The sequence below is a fragment of the Pelophylax lessonae genome, assembly GCF_965119305.1.
Source record: "Pelophylax lessonae genome assembly, chromosome: 11".
Lineage (NCBI taxonomy): Eukaryota > Metazoa > Chordata > Amphibia > Anura > Ranidae > Pelophylax > Pelophylax lessonae.
The window spans coordinates 135,795,136-135,822,926 of record NC_138778.1 but is presented as its reverse complement, the minus strand read 5'-3'; the positions used below and the strand labels follow the sequence as shown (position 1 = coordinate 135,822,926).

At 48.8% G+C, this 27,791-nt stretch overlaps 2 protein-coding genes across 4 annotated transcripts in view; one reads left to right on the top strand and one right to left on the bottom strand.

Moving 5' to 3' along the window:
• MYO15B (myosin XVB) overlaps positions 1 to 27,791 on the top strand; it is a 764,404-nt gene that overhangs the window by 303,595 nt on the left and 433,018 nt on the right. The window lies entirely within an intron of this gene.
• The window catches only part of RECQL5 (RecQ like helicase 5), a 276,003-nt gene that overhangs the window by 58,363 nt on the left and 189,849 nt on the right, over positions 1 to 27,791 (bottom strand). For both annotated transcript variants that reach the window (XM_082273010.1, XM_082273011.1), the window contains 2 exons: positions 10,509 to 10,637; positions 1,645 to 2,372 (listed from right to left, as the gene is read on the bottom strand). In XM_082273010.1, the coding sequence (XP_082129136.1) occupies positions 1,645 to 2,372; positions 10,509 to 10,637 (857 nt within the window). The remainder of the gene's footprint in view (positions 1 to 1,644; positions 2,373 to 10,508; positions 10,638 to 27,791) is intronic.

Sequence of the window (27,791 nt, the reverse complement as noted above, 5' to 3'; positions counted from 1 at the left end):
GGAGCTGTGCCCATCAATGAACGAAGGAGAATAATGGTAGCCCCAAGTAGGATTCCTCACTTTACTACTTCAGTCAGAACACTAACACCTTTTGCAATCTGACAATATGTTTCAGTGTAAAAAAAAAAATCAGAAGTAAAATGTGCCGGTTTGTCCAGCACCACCAGAAGATAATTCAGGTAAAAGCTATCATATCAAGCAATTCTACAGTTGCTCAACAGAATTTGTTGTATATTGTTTGACTTGTCCCTGTGGCCTCCCATATGTAGACCGTACCATTCGGACAGTAATTGCCAGATTCGGGGAACATAGGAGATTTATGGACGAGGAATCAGATGAGCATAGTGCTCCTAGGCACTTCCTTTTTGCCATAGTAAATCTAATCAAGGGTTAAAAATCTTGGTGTTGGAATCTGTCCCTTCTTGAGACTCCCAGGTCAAAAGATTCCAGAGGTTTTGCCGTAGGGAAACCTACTGGAATTTTACCTTGAATTCTCTGTCCCCAGGGGGTTTGAACGAGGTGATAGAAGTCAACACAATTCTTTAATGGCTAGAATGATCAATTTGCAGCTAAGAGTATTTCTCCTCTTCCCCCCCCCCCCCCCATTTTTAATTTATTTCCCTCCCCCGCCCCTTTTTGTTTTCTTTTTCTCTTCACATTTGTTATTTTCAGACATTCATTTCATATTTGTTTTTATTATCACCTGGTGTATATATTGATTAATTTATCATTTGTATTTTTTAGTGTTGAAATCTTATTTTATTTGGAGGTCACCTTATATATAGTTATCAATCGATTTTTTACCATTTACAATAAAATACTATCATAAATGTGTTACTATGCAGCCGTTCACTCGGATCAGGTGACATTTATATAATTTTTAAGAATTTTCTGTAATCATGTCCATTTTCCTTTATTCTATTTTATATACTTTTTAGCTTGTTGCCCGCTGTGCTTATAGGTACACTTGTGCCATGCTATGACAGTTATACACTTTGGAGATTGGATTGCAGCTATAAAAGGCAGCCAGTATTGCCCTGTTGATAGGGCGACTAGCCACGCCCAGTCTCCATGCTGATTGGCTGTTTATTGATATCGTCCAGACACTCATCAATTTTCCCATTCAGAGGGAGGGCGGGTTTGCCTGAAGAAGGAGGCGGCGCCCCAGAAATGCTTTGCAGCCCACCCACGCCCTGATTTGGTCTCTTGCCAGCTCTGTGAGAGCGGGTATGCGAGCTGGAGACGCCGCTGGTTATATAACTCTAGGAGGGTCCAAGCTTATCCCCACAGCGGTCTTCTCATCCCTCGTGATGGCTGGCTGCTTGATTAGTGATCCACATCCATCCTATGTGCAGCTTGCAAGATACTTTTATGTAGGTGTATCTGAATAAAGTGTTGCTTGTTTTTACAATCACACTGACCCAGGCGCCCTCTTTCTGCTGTTTTTGTGTCTGATGAAATTCTGATTTCCTGCCTGGGAGCTGCCGGTGACTGTGTGCTACTCCCATCCACCTGTGGATCCATTCGTCCGGCGGACTTCCCCTCCTGTTATTGATCACTTATTGTCCACCTTATAGCTGCCAGTGAGCGCTGACTCACACACTACCTGCCAGTTCTGTGTGATATATAACTAACTATGCTTACCTAGAATTGTTTTGAACTTTACTAGAATTCAAAGACTCCTTCAACCTTTCCTGACATGAAGAACCAGTCAATAATTCCTGGTTTTGTGATGGGCACAGAGTCAAGGTATCCTCAGTGCTTGTTTTAGAGATATGCAAATCTTGGAGATGATCTGAAACATCCATACTGTCTGAATTATGTACAAATAAAGTGCTAGACTGGTCTTTTGTCTCCAGCGCCTGTGCAGTTTTATAGTTCTGTAATAGAATATTTCTTCCCGGCATCTGGACAGTTGGGTTTTCTGAATTGTCTGTAGCTGGTAAACGTCCAACAATTTCTTTATCGCTGATCTGCTTCTCTTTCAACACATCTGAGGTAATAGAAGAGTCCGGGTTTTGAGTGAGAACACTGGTAGAAATGCTTTCACATACAGTAGAACTCTCACTTTTTGACATTTTTGAGACCTTAGATTCACCCTGAGAGGAAAAAAACTTGGAGATGTTTTGTGAGTCTTTGGCTGCTGCAGAGACCAACTCTTGTTTCTTCTTACTAAGATGGGGCTTTTTGCTTGGGCTGCTTATTTTACTGGTACCTGCAGTGTTTACAGGGAGTGCATTAGCATTGCTGGGTTCCGACTCTTCTATGAAGCCACGATTAGTCTGTGGTGGTTCTGCTGTTGGCTTTGTGTTTTGCAGCAAACTAGATGCAGTCTGAAATAAAGACGGTGCACCCACTCTTTTTCGTTTAAACTGTATAGGAGGAAAAAAACGGATGCAATAAGTATCAAATACAACACGGCTAATATATTTATTTTAAGCCTAGTTGAATTCAGACAAACAGCGCAATCGAAATTTGTATGGCTAGGTTCACATTACTCTGGATTTCCTGCAGTCACATTTACGCCCAGGCTGCTCTACCTGCTGGATAGGAAGGAAAACATCCCTGCACCTTTTAGAACATTGAAGTCGCAGGAGAAAACGCATAGTGCAGAGTAACCTAGGAACAGAAGGCAGGCTGTCTTGCACTGTACTCCAAAATATGGAATTTGCAGACAAGATGGGATGGTAGGACTATGTTCTCATTGAGGTGTGAGTCTAGGTTTTTTTTTCCACAGCAGATTGCATTTTGCATGTAATAGACTTCAATGGACCCGCACCAAAAATGCAAGTGTTGCACTTTTGATGCGTTTTTACATGCGTTTTGCTTTTTTTTTTCCTCTCTCTCTCCTTAAACTGTGTAGCCAGTTGTTAAAGCCTGGTACACACTGTTATTTTTCGTTCAACCCCCAAAAAAAGCTGTCAGCTCTGATTGGAGCCACTGTACTAATCATGCAAGGTTAGCTCAGCCATCTCCCCCGCTGAGCTGTTGTTGGTCCCCCTGCCAGAACACTCCGATCAGCGCTCTCTGCCTTTGGCTGAGAGCGCTGATCGGGAGTCAGTCGGATGCAGAGATTCAGCCTGTGTGCACCTGGCTTAAGGAGCGGGCAGCCACCACGTCCTTAACAACAGCTAAATGAAAAAAAAAACAAAAAAAAAAAAAAGATTTGCTGGCAAAGAAAGAAATAAGACAAAAATGGCGTGGGGCCCCCCCCAATCCATACCAGACTCTTATTCAAGCATGCAGCCCGGTAAGCCAGGAAACGTGGGGGGGGGGGGGGACAAGCTAGTGCACCCACCCCCCTCCTGAACCATACCAGGCGCATTCTCATTTACCAAAGAAAGTGTAAAAAAAAAAAAAAAAACAGTTAATTTTCTTATAAAAAAATAAATAAAAAAAACGTCACCCGAAGTTATTCACGATGCCCACCACCACCCCTGACCCAATAAAAATAAAAAAGGTCCATTCTCGTCGTTTGACAGTTCTTGAATAGTGACCCCACCCCCTTGTGATGTCATCGGCCCAGCATGTCCCTGGCTGTCAACGTCACAAGGAGTGGGGTCATGGCCAGGTTCGTGGAGAAGAAGCCCTTGTCCCTATTAACATGGGTACAAAGTGCTTTGGGGGGGGGGGGGGGCAGAGCCTCCGCTGCCCTAAAGCACACCCCCCCATGTTAAGAGCATGTGGCCTCCTTTTCTGGCCAGCCGGGCTGCATGCTCGGATAAGGGTCTGGTATAGACTTTGTGGGGGCCCTTATGGCATTTTTTTTAAAAAAATGTGGCATTGGTTTTCCCTCAAAATCCATACCAGACCCAACGGGCAGTTTTTTTTCTTATTTTTTATTTGGCAGCTGATGACTTATTGGTTAAGGACGCAGCAACCACCCGCTCCTTAACAACAACAAAATAACAATTAAAAAAAAGCAAAAAACACGTGAAAACCGTTTGCAAAAATGCATCAAAAAAGTGGATCCAAAAATGCTAAATGTACCAGAAAACTGAATCAACTGCAACCGTATAGAGGTAAACCTAGCCTAAGACAACCTTTTCTTTGTGAAATATGAGGAACAGATCCTTACAAGAAAGAGCCGCCAACTCAATAGCAACCCAAAAGGCTGCTTTCTAGTAGAGGTAATCCAAGTATGATTTTTCTGCAAAGAAGAGGTTTATCACCTAAGTACACTAGCAAAAGGGATTCACAGAGTGGGTTAGGGTTATAGGGAAGGTGCCCAGGGGGTGTGTCCTTGAAAGCTTTGCTAGTGTCCAATCACCTGAAGGTACAAGCCTTTAACCTCATGTCTATAAATGCTTTTCCTGTGTCCTGCACTGTACGATTAAGATGGTCGTCTTTCCAAAAATCTAAAGCAACCCATTGACTTTAAATTATCTCAGGTCTACAGTGACCAGCAGTTTATATACTATGCAGAAAAGAACTGTATTTTTGTCTTACCGTAAAATCCTTTTCTCTGATGTTCACTGACGGATACAGCTCCATATCTTCTTGACTCTTGGATTTATACTGCCCCCTACAGGAGTAGGACAATAGGCGGAAAAAAGTTGGACTACATCTATAGGGCTTTCCCAGGGGGTATACTCCCACTTCCTGCTATAACTCATCAGTTTTGTAACAAGTCGTGTCGGAAGAACATAAAATCCAACTCATTAGAGGGGTGGTTGCGGTGTCTGCCAGTGAACATCAGAGAAAAGGATGTTACAGTAAGACAAAAATCCAATTTTCTCTTTCGTTCACTGATGGACACAGCTCCATATCTTCTTGACTCTTGGGACGTCCCAAAGCAGTGTCAATATGAGGGGTGGGAAGAACACAGCATGGATCAAACTTCCCAAAAGCTAAACGTAGCCTACCAGGTAAAAACAGAAGCTCAACCAACAACTGGAGCTCACCTGAGAAAAAAATACACCCTCAAAGAGGACTAATCCTCTGCAACAGCGGCCTGCAAAACCTTGCGGCCAAAAGAAGCATCTGCAGACGCTAACACATCCGCCTCTTCAGAACTTTGTGAAAGTGTACACGAACGACCAGGTAGCCGCATTGCAAACCTGCTCAACCGACACTTGATGACCGAAGGCCCGAGAGGCACTAAGTGCCCTCGTTAAATGCACCTTAACAGGGAAAGGAGGATCCTGACCCTTAATGGAATAGGCCTGCAATCACCGTCTGCCTGATCTGTCTGGAAATGGTAGCAGCAGACGCAGCCAGCCCCTTACGGGGATCATCCATAAAGAAAAAAAAAGAGAATCCGATTTTCACAACAAAACAGTCGCCGCCAGGTACACCCTGATTGCCTGAACCACATCCAAAGAACGTAAGGATGTCATGGAAATGGAAACCAGAGATGACCTTAGGCAGGAACAACTGACAGGGATGAACCACCACTTTGTCTGTTAACCACTGGGTAAGGTGAACGACAAGACAGTGCAGTCAACTCCAACACCCTGCGTGCGGAAGGTAATAGCTACCAAAAAGGCTACCTTCTGTGACAGAGTAAGCATAGAAACCGCACAAATATTTTTAAAAGGTGGGTCCTGGTGGAGGAGGTTGGGGGTCCTGGTGAGAGAGGCAGGTGCGTCCTGCATCACCGCCAGGAGTAACGTCAGGATCCCAGGACCCACGAGTGCCGGCGTTCCACCAGCTGACAGGGAGCCCACAGACACCACCGAGGCCGCCAGATCGAATGCGGAGGAACCCCCCTGCCTCTCTCACCGGGACCCCCTGCCTCCACCACCAGGACCCGCTCCAGTGATGCCCCAAATGACTGACTATTCTAGCTGATGTGCCTCTTATTCACCTGTGTAATGTGAGTGTACTACTTGCTTTACTCTACATTAAATGTCTTACTGCACTTAGAAGGCGTTGCGCTTCTTTCCTCTTGTAACAGAGACCTTACTGGGGGAGCCAGATGGCAAACCCCCTGAGAAAAGGTGTGAACCAAGTGATTCGTGGCCAACAGGCGCTGAAAGAAAATCACTAAGGCAGATATCTGGCCTTTAATGGTACCCAAGGCCAAGTACTGATCTATGCCTCTTTGGAGAAACTCCAAGACACGAGACACCGAAAAAGGACGGGGGGAGACCCCCCCGAGACTCACACCAAGTGATGTATGCCCTCCAGGCTCGAAAATAGATCTTCTTAGAAGTAGATTTCCAAGCTTTTAACAGCATAGGAATCACTGATTCAGACATACCTCTATCCTTCAGCACCTGGCTTTCAATAATCATGGCGTTTGAAGGATAGAAGATCGGCTCTTAAGCTAACAGATGATCTCTCGGAGGGAGTCTCCAGGCGACATCGGCGACCAACCGTACTAGGTTTGCGTACCAGGACCTGTGAGGCCAGTCCAGAGCCACTAGGATGACCGGGAAACCCTTCTGCCCCGATTCTTTGCAGGAGTCTTGGCAGAAGAGTTAGCGGAGGAAATGCGTATATCAGACAATACTGACCCCCAAGGAGCCACCAGGGCATCTGTAACATCGGCCAGAGGATCCCGAGACCTTGCTTCAAACCTCTGCACCTTCCTGTTGAGACGAGAGGCCAACAGGTCCACATTGAGAGTCCCCCACTGGAGACCCAAGTGATGAAACCCCTCCTGGTGGAGAGACCATTCTCCCTGATCGAACATCTGCCGACTGAGGTAGTCCGCCTGCCAATTTTCCACCACTGGAATATGCACAGCAGAGATGGCCGGAACAAAGCATTCTGCCCACCTTAGAATGCCGGCTACTTCCCGGGCCGCTAGGACACTTCTGGTGCCCCCTTGATGATTTACATATGCTACGGCCGTGGCATTGTATGATTGGATCCTTACCAGGCACCCCTGCAGGCGATCCATCTATTGGGTCAGGCAGAGCCTGATCGCCTGAATTTCCAGGATATTGATCAGCAGGCTGGACTCCTTCAGAGTCAAAACCCCCCTAAGCACATTCCGTGCCCAAGACACCTCCCCACCCAGACAGGCTGGCATCTGCAGTGACCACTGTCCAGTACAGGGGGAGAAAAGATTTTCCCTGTTGAAGCGCCAGGGAGCAGAGCCACCATATCAAGAACCCCCTTGTACACCGGCTCAACAGGATCAGATTGTCTAGAGACTGTGGGTTCTTGTTGCATTTCGCCAGAATCTCCTTTTTTAGGGATCTTGTATGGAACTGAGCAAACAGAACCGCCTCGAAGGTCTTCAGACCCAGCACTTGCATTCAAAACCTGAGAGATGACCAACAGTTGGACAACAGAAGCCATATCGCATCCTGCAGCTTCTGGAGTCTCACCTCCAGAAGAAACACCCGGGGGCTGAGGCCGTGTCCAGGGTCAGCCCCAGATAGTCTAGTTTGGTGGAGGGGACCAGAACAGATTTTTGGAAATTCAGTTTCCATCCAGCTCCTGCAAAGTTCGCACCAAAATGTCCAGACTGTCTTTCAAGGCATTCGGAGACTCTGCATGCAGAAGGAGGTTATCCAAGTACCCCAGTACCGCAAACCCCTTCTGCCCTAACAATGGTAACACCGGGGCCAAAGCTTTTGTGAACACCCGAGGAGCCGAGGCGAGACCAAAAGGTAACGCCACAAATTCAGTGCTCCTCGCCCACGGCAAAGCGAAGGAAACGCTGATGCCTGACATATATTGGAATATGAAGGTAAGCGTTCTTGAGATCGATAGAGGCCAGGAAATCCCCTTGATGAAGGGACGCCACCACTGTGCGAATGGACTCCATTCGAAATTTCTAAACTTGCACAAAGTGGTTCAAGGCTTTGAGGTGAAGGATTGGACTGACCTTGCCTTCCTACCTGGGAACAGTATATAGGTTTAAATAAAACCCCTGAAAGCTTTCCGATTCCGGACCCGGGACAATGAAACCCTGTGAAAGCAGGTCCTGTACCGCCCCCAGAAGGCATCGCAGGCGATCTGCGGACAAACGCAGGTTGGAAGGGAAGAACCTTGCCAGAGGCAAGGACTAAAACTCGAACTTGTAACCGGACTGAACCAACTCGAGGACCCATTTGTCTTGAATCAATGAGGTCCACGGATCCGGAAAAAAGCGAAGACGTCCCCCCACCCCAGATTCGGGTGAGGGCGCCCCTTCAGGCAGAAGTGGGCTTGTCTATAGGCAGGAAAAGGGGAATACCTTTGCCGCTTTGGAGGTTCTGCGGGTACCAAATTGCACTTGCGCAGCCAATGCAGCAGTAGCTGTGTCCTCCAAATTCCAAAGTTTCCCGCACTAACACAAACAGAGCATCATAAAAGAAGACCACGGAATCCAATGAAAAAAGTTCCTTTATTCACATAGGTGGTACAGCAGGGTAGGACAGTAGACGTATTTCACACGACTGCTACATGCTTGTTCTCTACTATCCTACCCTGCTGTACCTTGTACCACTTATGTGAATAAAGGAACTTTTTTTTTCATTGGATTCCGTGGTGGTGTGCGACCATATTCTTCTTTTATGTTTCTCCTGGTGGCGAGCCAAAGTTCAGCACCAAACCTTGAATTGTGGACTTTGACTAGCCTGAGCGGTGTTATTTCTTTTCAAGCGCGGCTGTAGTGGAAGAGGAATCATCCTCACTATCAGAGCACTCAGGCTGCATGGACGCAGACCCAGTAGGGTGAGTCGCTTCCGTGGCGGCCAAATCAGCCTCAGAGTCTGAAGAGGCAGAGGATGCAGGTGAAGGCGGGAAATGTTTTTGCTCATCCTATTTTGGAGGGCCATATCTACCTTGGACACTAGTGACTGCAGGACTGCCGTCATAGCGGACTGGGACACCGCAGCCTCTGAGAGGGGGTCAAGTGGTGACACGTGCTCCAGGGACTCCATGGGTTAACCTGTGACCGCGAGCAAAAAGTCTAAAAAATGCTGTAAAAAGTACCAACCCACCGCTGCACCAGCGGGACTACAAGTCCCAGCGCACCAAAACTGCTATAGCAGAAAGAGGAACCGTTTAACCCCCACAGGGACTCACCACCCTCTACTCAGAAGCAAATTTAGAGTGTCAGGCTGCACACCGTGCAGTGATCAGAGAGAAAGAGGAAGTTCAGTGAACTGCCACTAGAGGCCCACCACCGATGGCCGCCGAGATATACAGCAGCTATCCACAACAAAATGGCGGCTATACGTGGCAGCCATGTGGCTCCCGGGACCCTCAGCGGACCACCAGGTACCTGTGGACAGTAAGGGGGGACCCCGCTAGGGACCCCCACCCTGACCATCCCCCCCAAAAAAAACACTTTTGCGCAGCCAGCGGCACGCCCCCCCTCCAGCCCTCAGCACCCGCTCGACACCCCCACATATAAAAGCAGGCATTACCACCCCAGGGAGGGGAGGAAGCTAGGCATAGGTGAATGGGGGGGGGACCCCAACAGTAAGGGGGAGCGTAAAATGGGAAGGAAGGGCACTGCGGGTCTCACTAACTCAGTGAGTGGCCCACGTCCACCCTGAGAAACCACCAGAGAGGAGGGGGGGACACTACTCACCACACCTTGGGTGGGCACTACTCCAGGCAGACCACAGCACCATCTTGGAATGGGGATGCTGTGGGCAAGAGGCACGCTGCGACTCAGGTCGTGACTAGGGCTATGCATTCCCGTGAGGCGTTTAACTCGCCGACCAGCCCCTGTCCAGTGGGGCTATGTCGCAGCTGACCCAGCGCGGAGCTAAGGTCGGGTCGCACTCCCTGGCCGGACTGGAAAGACCATAAGGATCTAGGATATCCAGTCCGACAGTTTATTGTAGTTCTCACAGGAACCGAATTGATTGTAGTTCTTACAGGAACAGAAAATAATAAAAGAAGGAAAAAAAAGTTTAAAAAGGAAAAAATTGCCAGGACCAGAGATCCCAGCAAGTAACTAGGTCCTTACTCCTGACTAGGCAGAAAAAAAAGCCGACGAACTATTGCAGGAAGTGGGAGTATACCGCCTGGGACTGCTCTATAGGTGTAGTCAAACTTTTTTCTGCCTAGTGTCCTACATAGGGGACAGCATAAACCCACTAGTCAAGAAGATATGGAGCTGTGTCCGTCAGTGAACGAAAGAGAAATATACATTAAACTAATGATAACTTTTTAACTAAATGGCAGGGAAACTGGGTATTTTGAGTCACAACCCAAATTCCCCTAAAGATATCTGATCTTAATGACTAATAAAAGTGGAAAATGTAAAATCACATGCCACCCAAGTAAAGCGGTGTTCCCCTACCCAAGCTGGCCTCGCTCTGTTTTCTCACTGTTATCTACTCAATCTGACCTTGCTTTGATTCGGTTCTTTATGTGGTTTGAGTTACAGTATATCTACAGCAAATCAGCACAAACAGCCATACAGGAAGTACAGGGTTTTCAAAACGCTCATTTAGCAGACACGGACAATAGAAAACATGCTCATTTATCGAATGCTCCAATATTACTAATCATTTTTTGCATGGCACCCGCTTTAAAAATATCAAAAAATAATTACAAAATTACAGATTTATGAAAAAGGGTGTTTTCTCTAGAATACTTTAACACACCGTAGGCAGCTGAGAGGCAGGTACAAATCCATCTTCAGGTGGATCTGCGGTTTTCTCCGCTTTCCTTGAAGGTTCACCAAGCACAGCATACAGCTCTCCATCCTTAGAAGCCTTGTTAATCTCAGTCACCTAATACGTGGATACATAAAATACAAGTAAGCTGTAATAATCGTGTACTGCTGCCAATGGGGACCAAGTCACAAGTATTGCTTAAAGTGGTAGTAAACTCAGTTTTTTAACTTGTACCTACAGATAAGCCTATAAGGCTTACCTGTAGGTACAGTGAATATGTCCTAATCTTGCACAGTTTAGGAGATACACTGCATGCAGTTAGGGAAGTCATGGGCGCATATGCTCTGAAGGTCCGGCATACCGTGCCGGACCTTCAGAGTGCTGTGCTGCAGCCGAGCAGCATGCTCCTGTAGGCAACTGCATATGCGGGAGTGACACCATTGCAGCCCTGACCACTCCTTTAGCTGGAGGCCACGAGCCCGGAGGAAAGACCGGGGGAAGATGGAAGTCCTGTCCGCTGGAGGGCTTCGTTTTAAGTCCTGTCCGCTGGAGGGCTTCGTTTTAAGAGAAGTCTCACATATTGTGCTGGTATGCAGTGCATACTAGCACAATATGACATTGCTATGCAGGTGATTCTTTTTTTTTTAATCTGTTCCTGCACCTGCTATAGCCGAAAGATGGCTACAGTGTGGGCATAAATTGCCGTGAGGGCGTCCATTTACGTGCTCCCGTGCATGAGCTGCCTGCGGGCGTGGGGGGCTCGCTCTGTGATCAGTGAGTCCATGAGACCCCTGGTCCCGACCCCTTACCACATGATCAGCTGTCAGCCAATGACAGCTGATCATGGGATGTAAACAGACCCAGTAATCAGCTTTTTTTTTACTTACGCTGACAGCGTGAGGAGAAAAAAAAAAGCTGATCGCCGGCTGCTGTCAGAGGGACAACGGTCCTGAAGAGGAAAATACACTGCTGCCTCATGTGTGCCCACCTGTGCCATCTACCAGTGCCACCTACTAGTGCAGGTCAGTGCCACCTACCAGTGCCCACCAGTGCCACCCATCAGTACCCACCAGTGCCATCAATGTCAACCAGTGCCACCTATCAGTGCCAACTAGTGCCCCATCATTAGTGCTGCCCATCAGGGCAACCTATCAGTGTCACCCATCAGTGCTGCCTTATCAGTCCCCACAAGTGCCGATCAGTGCTGCCTTATCAGTGTCCATCAGTACAGCCTATTAGTGCCCATCATTGCCTTACCGTAAAGTCCTTTTCTCTGAAGTTCATTGACAGACGCAGCTCCATATTCTTCTTAACCATTGAGTTATGCTGCCCTCTACAGGAGTAGGACACTAGGCAGCAAAAAAAAATCTTTCCACGCCTATGGTGCAGTTCCTGAAGGCATTCACCCATACACTCTGCTATAGGATTCAGTTTTTTTCCAAGCAGTGTCAGAAGTAAAAAAAAAAACCCAACCCACTCAGAAATAGAGGGGCAGGTGCCGCGTCTGTTAATGAACTTCAGAGAAATGGATTTTTACAGTAAGTCAAAAATCCAGTTTTCTCTATCGTTCATTGACAGACGCAGCTCCATATTCTTCTTTACTATTGGAACGTCCCAAAGCAATATTTGCATGAGGGGTGGGAAAACAACGCAAAGAAAGAACGTAATTCCCCAAAGGCTAAACTTAGCCAACCAGGTGACATGGAACTCACTCAGGAACAACTGGAGCTCACCTAGAAACATACACCCTCAAAAATAAAAAAATTGATCTTTTAAACAGCAGCCTGCAAAACCTTGCGACCAAAAAAAAGCATCCGAGGATGCCAACACATCTACTTTGTAGAATTTAGTGAATGTTGCCGCCTTGCAAACTTGTATTACCGACAACTGATGGCGAAAGGCCCAAGAGGCACTCAGCGCCCTAGCAGAATGCGCCTTCACAGGGAAAGGTGTAACCTGCCCCTTAAGTTAATACGCCTGTACCACCGTCTGCCTGATCCATCTGTATATGGTCGCAGCAGACGCAGCCAATCCTTTCCGAGGTCCTACTGTGAGTACAAAAGAAGAGTAGATTTCCTGAAAGACTCAGTAACCACCAGGCAAACCCTAATTGCCCGAACCACAGCCAAAGAATGCAAGGCAATTTCCTTGGGATGCTTGCGCTTAGGACAGAGTGAAGGCAGCACAAAGTCTTCATTCAATGGAAATCAGAAACCATCTTAGGAAGAAACAACTGATTAGGTTGAAGTACCACATAATCTCTGTGGACCACCAGAGAAGAACGGCAGGACAGCGCCGCCAATTCAGACACTCTGCGGGCAGAGGTAATAGCCACCAAAAAGGCTACCTTCCATGACAGTGTAAGCAGAGGAATCTCCCTAAGATTTCAAAGGGAGATTTTTGAAGAACAGACAGTACCAAGTTAAGATCCCACAGAGGTAACGGGGACTGTATCGGAGGAGCCACATGATGAACTCCCTGGATAAAAGTGCGAATCAAAGAATGCGTAGCTAAAGGGCATTGAAAAAAAATACAGCTAAAGTGGACACCTGGCCTTTAATAGTACCCAAGGCCAACCGCTGCTCAACCCCTCTTTGGAAGAAAGCCAGTGTGAATGCACCTTAATCGATTCACACCATAACGATGTACGATTTCCACGTACGATGATAAATCTTACTGGAGGTAGATTTTGTAGCCTTCAACAGTGTAAAAATCACTGAAGTCAGAAAGACCCCTATCCTTCAATACCTGGCTTTCAACAGCCACGTCGTTAAAGCCAGCGACTGTAAACCAGGATGGAAGATCGAGATGGAAGGTTGAGACAACAGATCTTCCCTGAGAGGAAGTCTCCAAGGAGCATCGGCGACCAACCTTACTAGATCTGCATACCAAGACCGGCGAGGCCAGTCTGGGGCCACCAGAATGAACGGAATCCCTTCCACCTTTATTCAGTGCAGAAGCCTTGGCAGAAGTTTCAGAAGAGAAAATGCATAGATCAGCCGATACTTACCCCAAGGAGCCAGCAGTGCGTTTGTGGCGTCGGCCAGAGGATCCCGAGACCTGGCTACAAACCTCTGTACCTTCTTGTTGAGCCGAGAAACTAACAGGTCTACATTGGGTGTCCCCCACTGGACACACAACAGGTGAAACACCTCTAGGTGCAGGGACCATTCCCTCCGATCGAACACCTAACGACTCAAGTAATCCGCCTGCCAGTTCTCCACTTCGGGTATATGCACGACAAAGAGGGCTGGAACAAATTTTTTTTGGTGCCCCCTTGATGATTGACATAAACCACGGCTGTGACATTGTCTGATTGAACCCGAACTGGACAACCCTGCAGACGATTTATCCAGTGACTCAAGCCAGAATATTGATCAGAAGTCTGGACTCTTTCAGAGTCCAGGTCCCCTGGACACACAGCTTCCCCCCCTCCCCCCCCTCCCCCCCCACCTGACAGGTGGGCATCGTGGATACCACGGTCCAATACAATGGAAGGAAGGGCCTTGTCCTGACATAGGGCCAAGGAACAGAGCCACCACAGAAGAGCACTTCTTGCGTTTTGACTCAACCGAATCCGATTGCCCAAAGATTTTGGATCCTTGTTCCACTTGACAAGAATACCCCTTTGCAGAGGTCTCATGTGGAACTGAGCAAACAGAACCGCCCCAAAGGTAGACACCATCAGGCCCAGAGCTCGCATGCAAGTCCGCAATGAGGACAGAGTGCTGGATAGCAGCAACTGTATCGCCCTCTGGAACTTTTGCAGCTTTTCCTGGGGAAGAAACACCCTCACAGAGGTTGAGTCCAGAGTCAGTGCCAAATAAACCATTTTGGAGGCTGGGACCAGAGCAGATTTTCTGAAACTGATGGTCCAACCGAACTCTTGCAGAGTCTGTACAGTGATTGACACCACCAGAACTGAGTGGGAGTCTGCTCTTAAGAGGAGATTGTCCAGGTACCCTAGTACCGCAATCCCTCGCTGTCACAGTAATGCCAATACCGGAGCGAACATGTTGGTGAAGACCCTGGGGGTGGAGGCGAGACCAAAGGGTAACGCCAAAAATTGATAATGTTTCTCTCCTACAGCGAAGCAAAGAAAACGCTGGTGTCCAGCGTAAATAGGGATGTGCAGATATGCGTCCTCGATATCGATAGAGGCCAAAAAGTCCCCTTGGTGTAGGAACACCACTACTGTGCGAATGGACTACATTTGAAACCTCTGTACCTGCACAAAGCGATTAAGAGCCTTGAGGTCCAGAATTGGACGCACTTTCCCTTCTTTCCTGGGAACAGTAAACAGGTTTGAATAAAACCCTTGAAAGCATTCCCGACAGGCAACCGGCACAATCATCCTTTGTGACAGCAGATCTTGTACCGCCTCTTGTAGATCCCTTAACCAATCTGAAGATAGGTGTAGATTGGACAGGAAGAAACTGTCCGACGGTCTGGACCTCAATTCGATCTTGTAACCCAATCGGAGCAGCTCGTGGGCCCATTTGTCCTGAATCAAGGAGGTCCCTGGTTCCGGACAGAAACCAAGACGTTCCCCCACCCCAGATACGGGTGAGGGCGACCCTTCATGCAGACAGAGATTTGTCCGCAGATCTGGAGGGGCCTATTCCCGGCTTACCTGACCACGTCTTCTTGGAACCCCCAGATGACCTAAATGGCTTAGGTCCCTTCTCCTGCGCACCAAAAGGGCCGCCTGTGTGCTTAAAAATAAGGGCCCCGTCTATTACGCGGTGACTTGCCCTTAGCCGATAGAGGAAGAAGAGTACTCTTCCCACCTGTGAGTCCTTTGATCAGTTCATCCAACAAAGACCCGAATAGGCGGTCCCCTGCAAAGGGGAGATCTGATAGAGCCTTTTTAGAAGCCTGGTCTGCAGACCAGCTTTTTAGCCACACCATGTGTGGTTACCAATATTGCGTTTAGAACAACTCCACTAACTCGCGACAATTTTGTCACAGTAGGCGGGAAAAGGGAGTACCTTTGCCGCTTTTAGGGGATCTGCTGGCCCCGAGGGGACCGGCGGCCCCCCATGTTAAAAATTTTCTGCACCGATACAATCAGTGCATCCACCAGCGCCCTTGAATGCACATGTGCAGTAAGAAAAGAATCATCCTCACCCCAGAGCACCCAAAGTGCGAGGACGCAAACCCAGTAGAGTCGCTATATGCTAAGCCCACCCTGAGAACATAACAAGCAGGGGAGGTCGCCGACCACAGTCCCGCAAGGAGACACCGGATAAAATTCCACAAAAAGACCCCTATTAGACCTAAGGGTCGCCCATCATAAATGAAATAAAAGGATATAGCCCCCTATAAAGTGGAAGAGGGGGTCCGCCATGATGCAGACACACAGGCAGAGTACCCCCACACAACAATGCCCGCATGGCGCCCCCCAGTTCAAGGGAGGCACCAGGCAGTCTATATGTCCACCCCCTGGGGGGGGGGGGGGTGGACACCCATATGCTGCTCTATCACCCCAGTCAGCAGCTCAAACAGCCTGGTCAACAGCTCGGACAGCCAGCCGCAAGTAGGCCGCAAAGCCGCAGCCTAAATTTTGGGCCCGATCTGGTCGCGAGTCCACCGTCAGCTCTGTCAGCCTGATCAGCAGCTCGGACAGCCTGATCAGTATCCCAGACAGCTTGGTCAATGACTCAGACAGCCAGCTCCGTCAGCCGTGAGTAGGCTGATGGAGCTACAGACGCCGTAATTTTTGGCCCGATCTGGCCACATGAGGCATCCGTTGGTCAGGCACCTCATCTCGGTCAGCAAGATCAGGCAATCGGTCGGGTTGGTCAGGCACCCGGTCAGCTTGGTCAGGTACCCAGACAGACGCAAGTAGGCCACAAAGCCACGGACTAAATTTTTGGCGCGACCAAGACACGTGAGGTGCAGACCCACGGATGAAGAAACATCCGCTCCCCCCCAAGCCTATAACCACTGCAGGGAGCCCAAAGAACATCCCTGCCCCAGTCACTAACCCCCAGGGGGCCTGGAACATGCTCAAAAACCCCCGTGTGCAATTTGGACAGCCCGGTCAGCAACAACCGCATCCACCCCCCCCTTACCAGAGCAAGTGGCAAAGCCAGCTCCTACCTAACCCCGGGAGGGGGGCATGGGGGTAGGTTGGGGCCAAAAGACCACCATGACTGCTAGAGGGGCTGGGGGAAACAGATGGTAACCCGGGGGTCCAACCATCCCAAGGAGGGGTCCACGTCCACCCCGAGACTGCAAGAGCTATGGGGGGGGGGGGGGACAACAATCGGGTGGGCGCCACTCCGGACAGACTACCTGGGGGTGCTGACGGACAAGGGGCATGCTGTTACTCAGGCCAAACCAGGTCATGTGCGTCCCGGCGGGCCAACCCCCTGTCCATTGGGGCTCTGTCATGGCGAGGCCTAGCGCGGGGCTATAACCTGCACACGCTTGCTAGCCATACTGGGAGACCTTAAGGATCTAGGATATCCAGTCCGAAACCCAGTGCGGCTGTTGATTGCAGTTCTCTTAGGAAGATAACTAGCTAAAAAATTAACATTTTAACAAAGGTTCCCTTTAAAATAAAAAAAACAAGCTAAGACCAAAGTCAAGCCAGGAACTAGTTCCTACTCCTAAACTGGGCAGAAACAAACTGAATCCTATAGCAGAGTGAGTGAGTGTATGCGTTCAGGGACTGCCCCATAGGTGTGGTAACGTTTTTCCATGCCTAGTATCCTACATTTTTATAATAATTGAACATTTATATTGCACTGACTTTTGGTATTTTTTTTTGAGGAATTATACATTAGCATTAACACACTTTGTAATTTAGTGCGGACATTTAGGGACTACATTACTGACATGTTACAATATACAGCCCTTTTTTTTTTGTATGGTTGGTCTTTAGAGCTATGGTTTAAGAGTAGTAGTTACCATCATCCCTGGCCAAATGTTTTCAGAAAGACATAATTCATTTTCACAAAGTCTGCTTCCTCTGTTTTTATAATGGCAATTTGCATCTACTCCAGAATGAAGAATGATCACATGAATTGCAATGAAAATGAACTTAATCCAAAAAAAAAAAAAAAAAGCAGACCGTTAGACTTACCAGTAATGGTGTTTCTACGAACCTTCCAGGATGGCAACACATGAGAGATGAGAGGCTCCACCCTACAGGAAACACAATCAGTTCACAGCTATTAAAAGGCCCCACCCTTCCCCTTGTACCTCAGTTGTAAAAAAGTAATTCTCCAACCGATTCACAAGGGATATACAATCACTTAGTTACTTACCACCTATTGTTTACATTCTTTCCTCACCCTTTTAACAGTGAGGGAAGTAAGCCTGCCATCCTGGAAGGTTCCTAGAAACACCATTACTGGTAAGTCTAACGGTCGGGTTTTCTCCTCTCACCTAGCAGGATGGCAACACATGAGAGGATAATAAAATAACCACAGGCATACCTTATAGTGGGACCAACTCCTGTAGTACCTTTCGGCCAAAGGCTAGGTCTTGCTGAGACAGTACCTCCACTCGGTAGTGCTTCAGGAAGGTGTCATGACTGGACCAGGTGGCTGCACTACGAATCTGTTCCCAGGAAGTGCCTGCTTTCTCGGCCCAGGAGGTTGTCAGTGCTCTGGTTGAGTGTGCTTTCAGTTTTGCTGGTGCAGGAATAGCTAAAAACTCATATGACATGGTAATGGCTTGTCTGATCCACCTAGAGACTGAAGGTTTAGACACTTGCAGTCCCTTCCTTGGTCCAGAGAAGAGGATCAAAAGGTGATTAGATCTCCTAAACTCCCTGGTCATCTGTAAATAAGTGAGGAGGCATCTCCTCACATCTAAACAATGAAATTTAAATTTCCCCTTCATTCTTAGGACTATCACAAAAGGATGGAAAAGTTATCTCCTGTGTTCTGTGAACGGAAGATGCTACTTTGGGCAGATATAGATGATCTGGCCTGAGGATAATCCTATCTGGTAAAATCAAAATAAATGGTTCTTTAATTAGAGACCATGTAAGTCCCCTACCCTTTTAGCTGTTTCGAGAGCTAAAAGGCTAGTTTTAGGGTCAAAAACTTAAAGGGAACCTCTTCTCTAGGTTCAAAAGGGTTTCTAGATAACGTCTCTAGAACCCTGGTCAGGTCCCAAGGAGGTAACCTGTCACTAGTGATGGAGGTAGCTCTATCCCTGGCTGTCAAAAATCTTTTAACTAAAGGTTATTTTGCAAGTCTCGCGTCTAGAAAAACAGAGAGCTGCTATTTGTACCCGAAGGGTGTTAACCGCCACACCCTTTTCTACCCCATCTTGTATGAAACCCAAGATTATGGGGACAGAGGTGGCAGAAATCTGCTTTTGCCTGCGCCAAGTACAAAATGTTTTCCAAACTTTGAAGTATATTTTCATCGTTACTGGTTTCCTGCTCAAGAGGAGTGGGTCTATAACTCTTTATGACTTCAACCCTTTAATCTAAAGATCTGGTGCTCACTAACCAGGCCGTCAAACTGTAAGAACTCTGCCTGGGATGCAAAACTGGACCCTGCTACAGTAGGTCTGGAAGGTTCGGAAGCTTCCAAGGAGGTGCCACTGATAGCGCCCTCAGGGTCGCAAACCACGACCTCCTTGGCCACCATGGCGCAATCAGGAGGAGGTGGAGGCCCAGGGAACGACTGAGTTTCTGTAAAACTCGAGGGATTAGAGTTAGAGGAGGGAAGGCATAGGCTAACTCCAACTGCCATATCTGGGCCAGAGCTTCCAGGCCCACCATCCCTCTTTCCCATGAAAGGGAGAAAAATCTCCTTACCTTTCTGTTTTGTGGGCTGGCAAATAGGTCTATTTCTGGGTAGTCTAATTTCCAAACTAGTGTCTGAAATACCTTCGGATTCAGCTCCCACTACCCCTGTCTTATTGAATGGCGGCTGAGGAAATCTGCTTCCCAGTTGCTTTCCCCTTTTATGTGAATGGACGACAGGATTTCCTTGGCGAGTTCCAACAGGGGTCTGGACTTGGTACCTCCTTGGTGATTCAGGTAAGCTACTGCTGTAGCATTTCGGAGCAGACCTGAATTGCCATGCCTAAAATTTAATTCTCGAAAGCTCTTAGAGCTTCGCCCACTGCTCTGAGTTCTCTGAAACTGGAAGAGGACTGGGCTACTTCCTTGCCCCAGGTGCCCTGTGCTTTGGCTCCCCCTAGATGAGCCCCCCACCCCCAGGTGCTTGTGTCTGTGATGACTTTCAAAGGGCTCCATTGACCCCAAGGTCTGCTCTCCTTGCTTGGTATTGACAACTAATTCAGGGAGGCTTTTACCTGAGGGGTGAGGATCACACTTTTGTCCAGGGACTCAACCTTTTTGTCCCAGGAGGAAAGGTGGAAGAATTGAAGGTCTCAAGGGTAACTGCGCCCAAACTACTGCTGGGATGCTGGCAGACATGAGCCCCAAAACTCTCAGGATCTCTCTCCTGGAGTACAAGGGGGGCGACCATCAGCCCTCTTACCGAAGAGACTACCTTTTCCACCTTTTCCCTTATAAGGAAAAGACTTTGTACCCGTGAGTCTATCCGGTACCCTAAATAGGTCTGAACCTGGGCCGGCTCCAGGGATGACTTTTCCATGCTGACCAACCAGCCTAGCGTCTGTAGGACTGTTAACACCTACTGGGTGTTTGCTCTCACTTGGTCCGCCGATGGATCAAAGATCAGAAGATCGTCCAGGTAAGGAATCAAAGCTATTCCTTGAAGATGAAGATAGGCCACCGCTTCTGCCAGGATCTTGGTAAAAATCCTTGGACTGGCTGCTAGACCAAAGGGGAGTGCCCTGAACTGCCAATGCGTAATCCTCTCTTTGGTAACCACTGCAAATCTCAGAAAGGCTTGGTGTTCCGAATGAATTGGAACATGTAGGTAGGCATCCCTGAGATCCAGAGTAGTCAAACACATTTTTCAACAGGTTTTTGCGAACTGCATAAATACCTTCCATTGAAAACCTCTTGTACAAACACGTGGGAATAAAAGCCTTGGCGAAGCTGACTTTCTGGCACGGGAACTATCACTAGTTGTTTTGCTAGTTATTGAATGCCATTTAAATGGCTCTCCATTTTAGTACATCCTTTGGAGGATGTGTTAAAGTCACTTCCAGTGGGGGTATGGACGAAAATTCTAGGCGGTAGCCTTCGTGAGTGAGGTGAGAAATGTATGGACTGACTGACATTTCCTCCCATTGGGAAATTAAATGAGACAGTCTGCCCCCCACTTTGACTCTGGCATCACTTAGTATCTTTTGTCCTTGAGCCTGGAGAGGGGAAGAGCAAATTACTTCTTTGCCTACCTCTACCAAAGCCCCACTTCTTACTGGGTTCTTTTTTGACTTTGCCCCAGGAGGCTACGAAAACATTTCCTATATCTCTCCCTTTTGGGCTTGCTAGGAAATTTCTTCCCCTTCGCAGAGGACCTGGACAAAACTTTATCCAGGCCTGGGTCAAACAGCAAGGACCCTTCAAAAGGTAGACCATACAGCTTCACCTTTGAAGTAAAGTCGCCTTCCCAAGCGTTTACCCAAATGGCTCTCCTAGCTGAATTAATGAGAGCGCGGGTCCTACCTGAGGCTATCACTGGCTCAACCGCTGCATCAGCCAGGTAGGCGACCGCTTTCCCTATAACCGAAAGGGAATCCAACACCTCCTGAGACTTCCTTCCTGTGAAAGGTGTTTTGTAAGTTTCTCTATACTAAGAAATCTGCATTCCTAGCTACGCAAGTAGCAGCCAGGGCAGGGGCCTTAGTGGATGAATTGGCATTCCCAGGCTTTCTTTAGCAGAGATTCTGACTTACGGTACATGGCATCTCCGATACTCCCTGTGTCCTCAAAGGAGAGGTCAGACCTCTTAGTCACCTGAGACAGGGAGGCGTCCAATTTTGAACTCTTTAGGAATTTGTGCACCTCTTCCTCTTTAAAGGGGAATCGTCTTTTCCACGTCTTTGGTCTGACCAAACACCTTTCAGAAACCTCCCATTCTTGAAGAATTAAATCTTTCAAAGACTGGTGAACAGGAAATAATTTGGACTGGTTTTTAACCAATCCTTTTACATCTTATCCTGTGCCCGAGGTCTCCTTGAGGGGGGGGGGGGGGGTTTTGGGATTTCTTCCGTAGCATAAATAGCTTGAAGGAGTCCCTCCAGATTTTCCAGACCAAACAGATTTCTGTTTAACTTTGTCTCACTATCTGAGTCCACATCAACCTCCTCCCCAGAGCTAAGCTTAGGCTTTGCCTGACTTTCTGCCTCTCCCAAGTCCTCCTCTTCCCTAGCTTGAGCTAGGGGAAGACCCTGAGAACCAGGCAGAAAAGCAGACAGCCCCGCCTTGGAAAGTAAACTCTTCTAAGAAGGGCCCTCTTTAGGGGTTAGCTCATCCGGGTCGGTTACCTGGGCTAAAGCTACAGAGGTGTAAAAGGACTGGATAGTGGCTAGCATTTCCTCTTGAACAGATTTAGGGAAATCCTCCATTAACCCTGAGGCCTCTTTACCAGCCAGTTTGTTAATACACCTATAACAAAAGGGCTTGGTGTGAGATCTGGGCAATCTCTCCCCACAATTCTTAGAGGAGCTAGTGCTAGTGGATACAGGGGGTGGTTTATCAGAGGCCTTCTGGGTTCCACCTGGGGATTCTGCAAGAGAAGAGGAGACAAATACAACATCACTCTTCCTGCCCTACAATAAATTGGCCACAGGCCCCTGAGGGGGAGAGCATGGGAAGTACCAAGGACTAAGCTTGCAACTGGTATTACCCCACAATAAGGAAACAGCACTTACCATGCCTCGATTTACTCTTGCCTGCAGCCACCTGCGCCATCTTTCCCTCCTCCTTCTCCATGAGGTGGGTTGTGGCAGGCTTCACACAGGCAGCTTTCTGGCTTCTGTTAGCTGGAGAGTCTGCCGCCTTACCGCCGCTATGTGGGTCCGGTGTCCCCTCTGCGCTTGACTCCCTCTTCCGGGTTGCGCTGCGCATGCTTCGCCTCTACCTTGTACAAACCGCAAGTTCCGGTTTCAAAACGAGGCTTGGAGTACGCTGAGTCCTCCCAAGGCCGCCGCTATGTCCTGCGGCCGAACTTTCCAGCGTGGTGCCTGCCTGCAGGGGAGGAAAGGAGGAGACCCCTTCTGTAGAGCGGACCACCACAGTTGTGACCAACTGCCTCGGTCACCGAGGCAACCCGTGAGAAGCCCAGAAAGGCGTGCAGGAAGAGTGCGGCCCTCACCGGCGTTCCTGAACCTGCCTCACAGGGGGACCATCCAACTCAAAGACTTCAGGTCAGAGAAAATAAAAAAAAATGTTTCGCTGTAGGAGAAACACAATCAATACTGAGGGACAAAAGGAAGGGTGGGGCCTTTTAACAGCTGTGAACTGATTGTGTTTCCTGTAGGGTGGTCCTCTCATTTGTCATGTGTTGCCGTCCTGGAAGGTGAGAGGAGGAAAATTAAAAAAAAAAAAATAGAATTTTTGTAAGAACTTACCGTAAAATTATTTTCTCTGAGTCCTCTGACAGACGTAGCCTCTTCCAAGTTTCATCACTATTGGGTAATGGCGCCCTCTGCAGGAGCAGGCTAGGTAGTGAAACGAAATTAAAAATCTTTAACTAGACACACCTTAGGGGCTGTCCCTCTCGACATTACCCTCAGACACTTAAAGCTTACTAATCAGTTTTGTAGCAAGCAGTACAGGAAGACAAACAACCCCAAAATGGAGCGGTGGGGGCTGCGTCTGTCAGAGGACTCAGAGAAAATAATTTTATGGTATGTTCTTACAAAAATTCTATTTTCTCTTATGTTCTCTGACAGATGTAGCCTCTTCCAAGTTTCCTCACTATTGGGATGTCCCAAAGCAGTGCAGGTGTGAGAGGTGGGAAAAGATGCAACCAACAGAACAGTAACGTGCCAACAAGGCCAAAACAAAACGTGGCCTACAGAGCAACAAAAGCTCAACCAACAGGAGCTAACCCCAGAACAACAAATTCACCCCAAGAAGAGAAAACATGTCTCTTCAACAAACGCTCAAAACTTTTTCGGCCAAAGGAAGCATTCGAGGATGCCATCACGTCAAAACCATATTCAAATCCCACGGAGGCAAAGGAGCCCTCCACGGAAGAGCCAGATGATGCACCCCTTGAAGAAAGGTGCGAATCAGGGAATAAAGCTGGCCATACACTATACAATTTCCTTATTCAATTTCCTTTAGATTTACCTTAAACTATGTAGTGCAAGGGCCTGCCAGATTGCATACACATTGAAAGTGTTTAGGTTTGACCCTATATCACATGGTTTTGGTAAATCTAAAGCAAAGTTAAACAAGAAAATTGTATAGTGTATGGCCAGCCTTAGTCTCCAAGGGATGCTGGAAGAAAATGGCCAAGACCGACACCTGACCTTTAATCAACGCCAAACGCTGTTCCACAACTTTCTGCAAGAAAGCTAGGACCCTCGCCACTTAAAAGGAGCGAGGATGCAACCCCCGCGACTCACACTAGGCAATGTACGCCTTCCAGGTACGATGATAAATCTTCCTGGAGGAAGCCTTCCGAGCTCTCAGCAAGGTAGGAATAACCGCATCAGAGACGTCTGTCTCTCAACACCTGGCCTTCAACGGCCATGCCATTAAAGCCAGAGACCGTAAAGCAGGGTGGAAGATTGGTCCTGGAGACAGCAGAGCTTCCCTCAGAGGTAGCCCCCAGGGAGGCCCAACGACCATCTTGACGAGGTCTGCGTACCAAGACCGACGAGGCCAGTCTGGGGCCACCAGAATCACTTGTACCCGTTTCAGCGCCAACCTGCGGAGTAACCTGGACAACAGTTGGATCAGGGGAAAGTCATAAATCAGGAATAAGTCTGTGGCGTCTGCCAGAGGATCTCGAGCCCAGGCCACAAACCTTTTCCAAACCTTTTGTTGAGACGAGACGCGAACAAATCCACGCCTGGAGTCCCCCACCGGGGCACACAGGAGCTGAAACACCTCCAGATGCAGGGACCATTCCCCCTGATCCAAGGACCGACGACTCAGATAGTCCGCCTGCCAGTTCTCCACTCCAGGAATGTGAACATCAGAGATAGCTGGAACGTGTGCCTCGGCCCAAGACAGAATCTCAGCCACTTGGCCGCCTGGGCACTTCTGGTGCCCCTTTGGTGATTGATGTAAGCCACAGCCCTGGCATTGTTGGTTTGAACACGAACTGGGCGACCGCGCAACCGAGTCACCCAATGGAGCAGGCAAAATGTTATCGCCCTGAGCTCCAGGACATTTATCGGCAAGGAGGATTCCTCCGAAGACCATGTCCCCTGGGCACAAAGAGTGTCCAGTACTCCACCCCAGCCAATCAGGCAGGCATCCGTGGTGATCACTGTCCACAAGAGAGGCATAAAGGACTTGCCCTGGTTCAGAGTGGGTTACAGAAGCCACCATGAAAGCGCTGTCCTCGTGAGATGGTTCAAACAAACCCTCCTGTCCAAGGACTGGGGATTCATGTACCATTTGGCAAGAAACTCTGCTTGAAGAGTCCTTGTGTGAAACTAGGCAAACGGGATCGCCTCGAAAGCTGAAACCATCAGCCTCAGGGACCTCATGCAGGTCTGCAGGGAGGAGAGAACGTTGTCTCTGAGGGACCTGATCTCGCCCTGCAAAGTCTGAAGTGTTTCCTTCTGGAGAAAAACCTTCGCTTGAGCGGAGTCCAGGACCATTCCCAGATATTGCAAATGCACTCATGGGGTCAATGCTGTCTTCTGGAAGCTGATGGTCCACCCGAACACCTGGAGATACCGCTGATGACCTTCGTAGATAGGGATGTGCAGGATGTGCAGATACGCATCCTTTAAATCGATGGAGGCCAGAAAATCCCCTTGACCTAAAGACGCCACCATCGACCGGATGGATTCCATCCGGAACTTCTGCACCCGCACAAAGCGATTTAGTGACTTGAGGTCCAGAATCGGACGAACCATGCCCTCCTTCCTGGGCACTGTGAACAGGTTCAAACAAAACCCGCAAAAACTCTCCCGCTGTGGAACCGGGACAATAACGCCATGAGCAAGAAGATCTTGCACTGCCCCCTTGAGAGCCGTCAGGCGATCGAGAGACAGACGGAGATTTGATGGAAAGAATCTGTCTACAGGGGCGAGATCGAAATTCGAGCTTGTACCCTGAATCAATCAGTTCGTGAACCCATCTGTCCTGAATCAGGGACAACCAGGGTTCCTGAAAGTAACGCAGATGTCCCCCCACCCTTGAAACGGGTGAGGGCGTCCCTACATGCGGAAGAAGACTGGGCCAGAGCAACGGACTGACCCACCTTGGGTTTACCAGACCAGGGCTTATTGTTCCCGCCGGAGGCCTTAAAGGATTTTCCTTTTTCCTGCGCCCCTGAGGCACGAAAGGGCCCCCGATGCGCCTTGAAGGAAGAACCCCGCCGCGTGCGGGGTGATTTACCCTTCGCGGATTGGGGCAGGAGGGTACTCTTACTCCCTGTGAGACCCTTGACCATCTCATCCAAGGAGTCCCCAAAAAGGTGTTTCCCCAAATAGGGGATATCAGACACGGCCGTTTTAGAGGCATAGTCAGCCGACCAGCTCTTCAGCCACACTATGCGGCGAAGTGCAATCCCCACCGCAGACAATGTTGCGACTAAGGGAGCCTCGTCTAGGGTCACACAGAAACACCATGGCCTGGGCCATTTGGTCCGTGAGCTCAATGAGATTCGGAGGAACCGACTCAGGCACCAAGTTGCGCCTAAGCACCTTAATCCACCTAAATCCATTCCGTAACCAGAGACCAGCACGGAAGCGAACACCGGCTTGAGGAGTGAGCCCGCCACCAAGTACATGTGGCGGGAAAGCGTCTCCACGCGCCTATCCATCGGGTCTTTGAACACCGGGGAATCCTCCATGGGAACCACCGTGGATTTATTCAACCTGGAAACAGTGTGGTCCACTTTAAGTGACATCGTCCAGTAATTGAAAACAGGGTCCGCAAAGGGATAACTGCGTTGAAAACGCTTAGGCACCACCAGCACGTCCTTAACACGACTCCACTGTTCGTTCATGATATCATGAAACTCCTCGGAGCAGGGGAAAACCTGCCCCGATTTCTGGGCTTTGCAGGACCCAAAGGAAATCAGCTTACCTGACTGGGTGGGCTCATCATCAATGTTCAAAGTCTCCCTAACGAAGCGACCAAGTGCTTCAAACAAAGCGCGTTCCCGCACTTCAGCGGAGGACTCCTCCTCCCCGTCTGAGTGTGCAGACAGGGATCCGTCAGGGAGGGTAGTGTCCGTGGCAACCATATCAGGCTCTGAATCAGAAGACTGAGAGGGCATTGGCCGTTTTTGAACATTACCTTGTGACATCATAAGATCAACTTTGGACGCTAAAGTTTCAAGGGCTGCAGATAAAGAAGCTACGGAAGGTGATTCGGATGCCCCGGATGCACAAACAAGATCAGTGGGGAAATTGTCACCCTGGGACTCCATTTTGACAGAAATACAACACTGGGGGGGCGTGGCTTGGACATGAGCGGGTAAAGATGCTTCTTAGGAGAGCTTCGGCCCGCCGCACTGTATACCCGGCTTTTTTGCTTGATTTTATCGGCTATGCTTTAATCTAAAAAGAGGAAGACGAAGGGCACTACCGCCTCCACCAACTCCTCCAAAGCTACGGGGGAAATCATTTGTTTCTTACTAGGATCAGGGACCCCGCAGACCGCTGCAAATATGGCCTATGCTCCTGTGAACTGCCAGATGGGGGACCGCACAGCTTTTCACCCCTTAGCTCTCAGGGTGGACGTGGAGCTCCGATCCCTGCTACTGGCATTACCTACCAAGGCGGATAATAGAGTTGCTAGTGGACAGGATTGAGGAGACACACAGGAGAGACTGGCAGGCCGTCAGAGAGGAGGTGCAGGCGGTGTCCAACCGCCTGCCTGCCGGTGAGGCCAATTCATCATCCGTGAAGGAACGGGTACGATCGCTTGAGGCGGCTTAATCCTCCCACAATGAGACCACCATGACCATGCAATTACAGCTGGAGGACAGGAGCCGCCACAATAATTTGCGGGGCCTTTCGGAGTCTGCTGAGACGGAGGATCTAGCGGGGACCGCGTCAGCGGTGTTTCACTTACTGCCGGGCTGGGACATTCCGGAGGCACCAGAGTTTGACCGCATACATAGAGCCCTAGGTCCCAAGCTATCGGACCCTGCCGGCCTCGAGATATCATATGCCGCCTGCACCACTTTTCCCTCAAAGAACAGATCCTTTGTA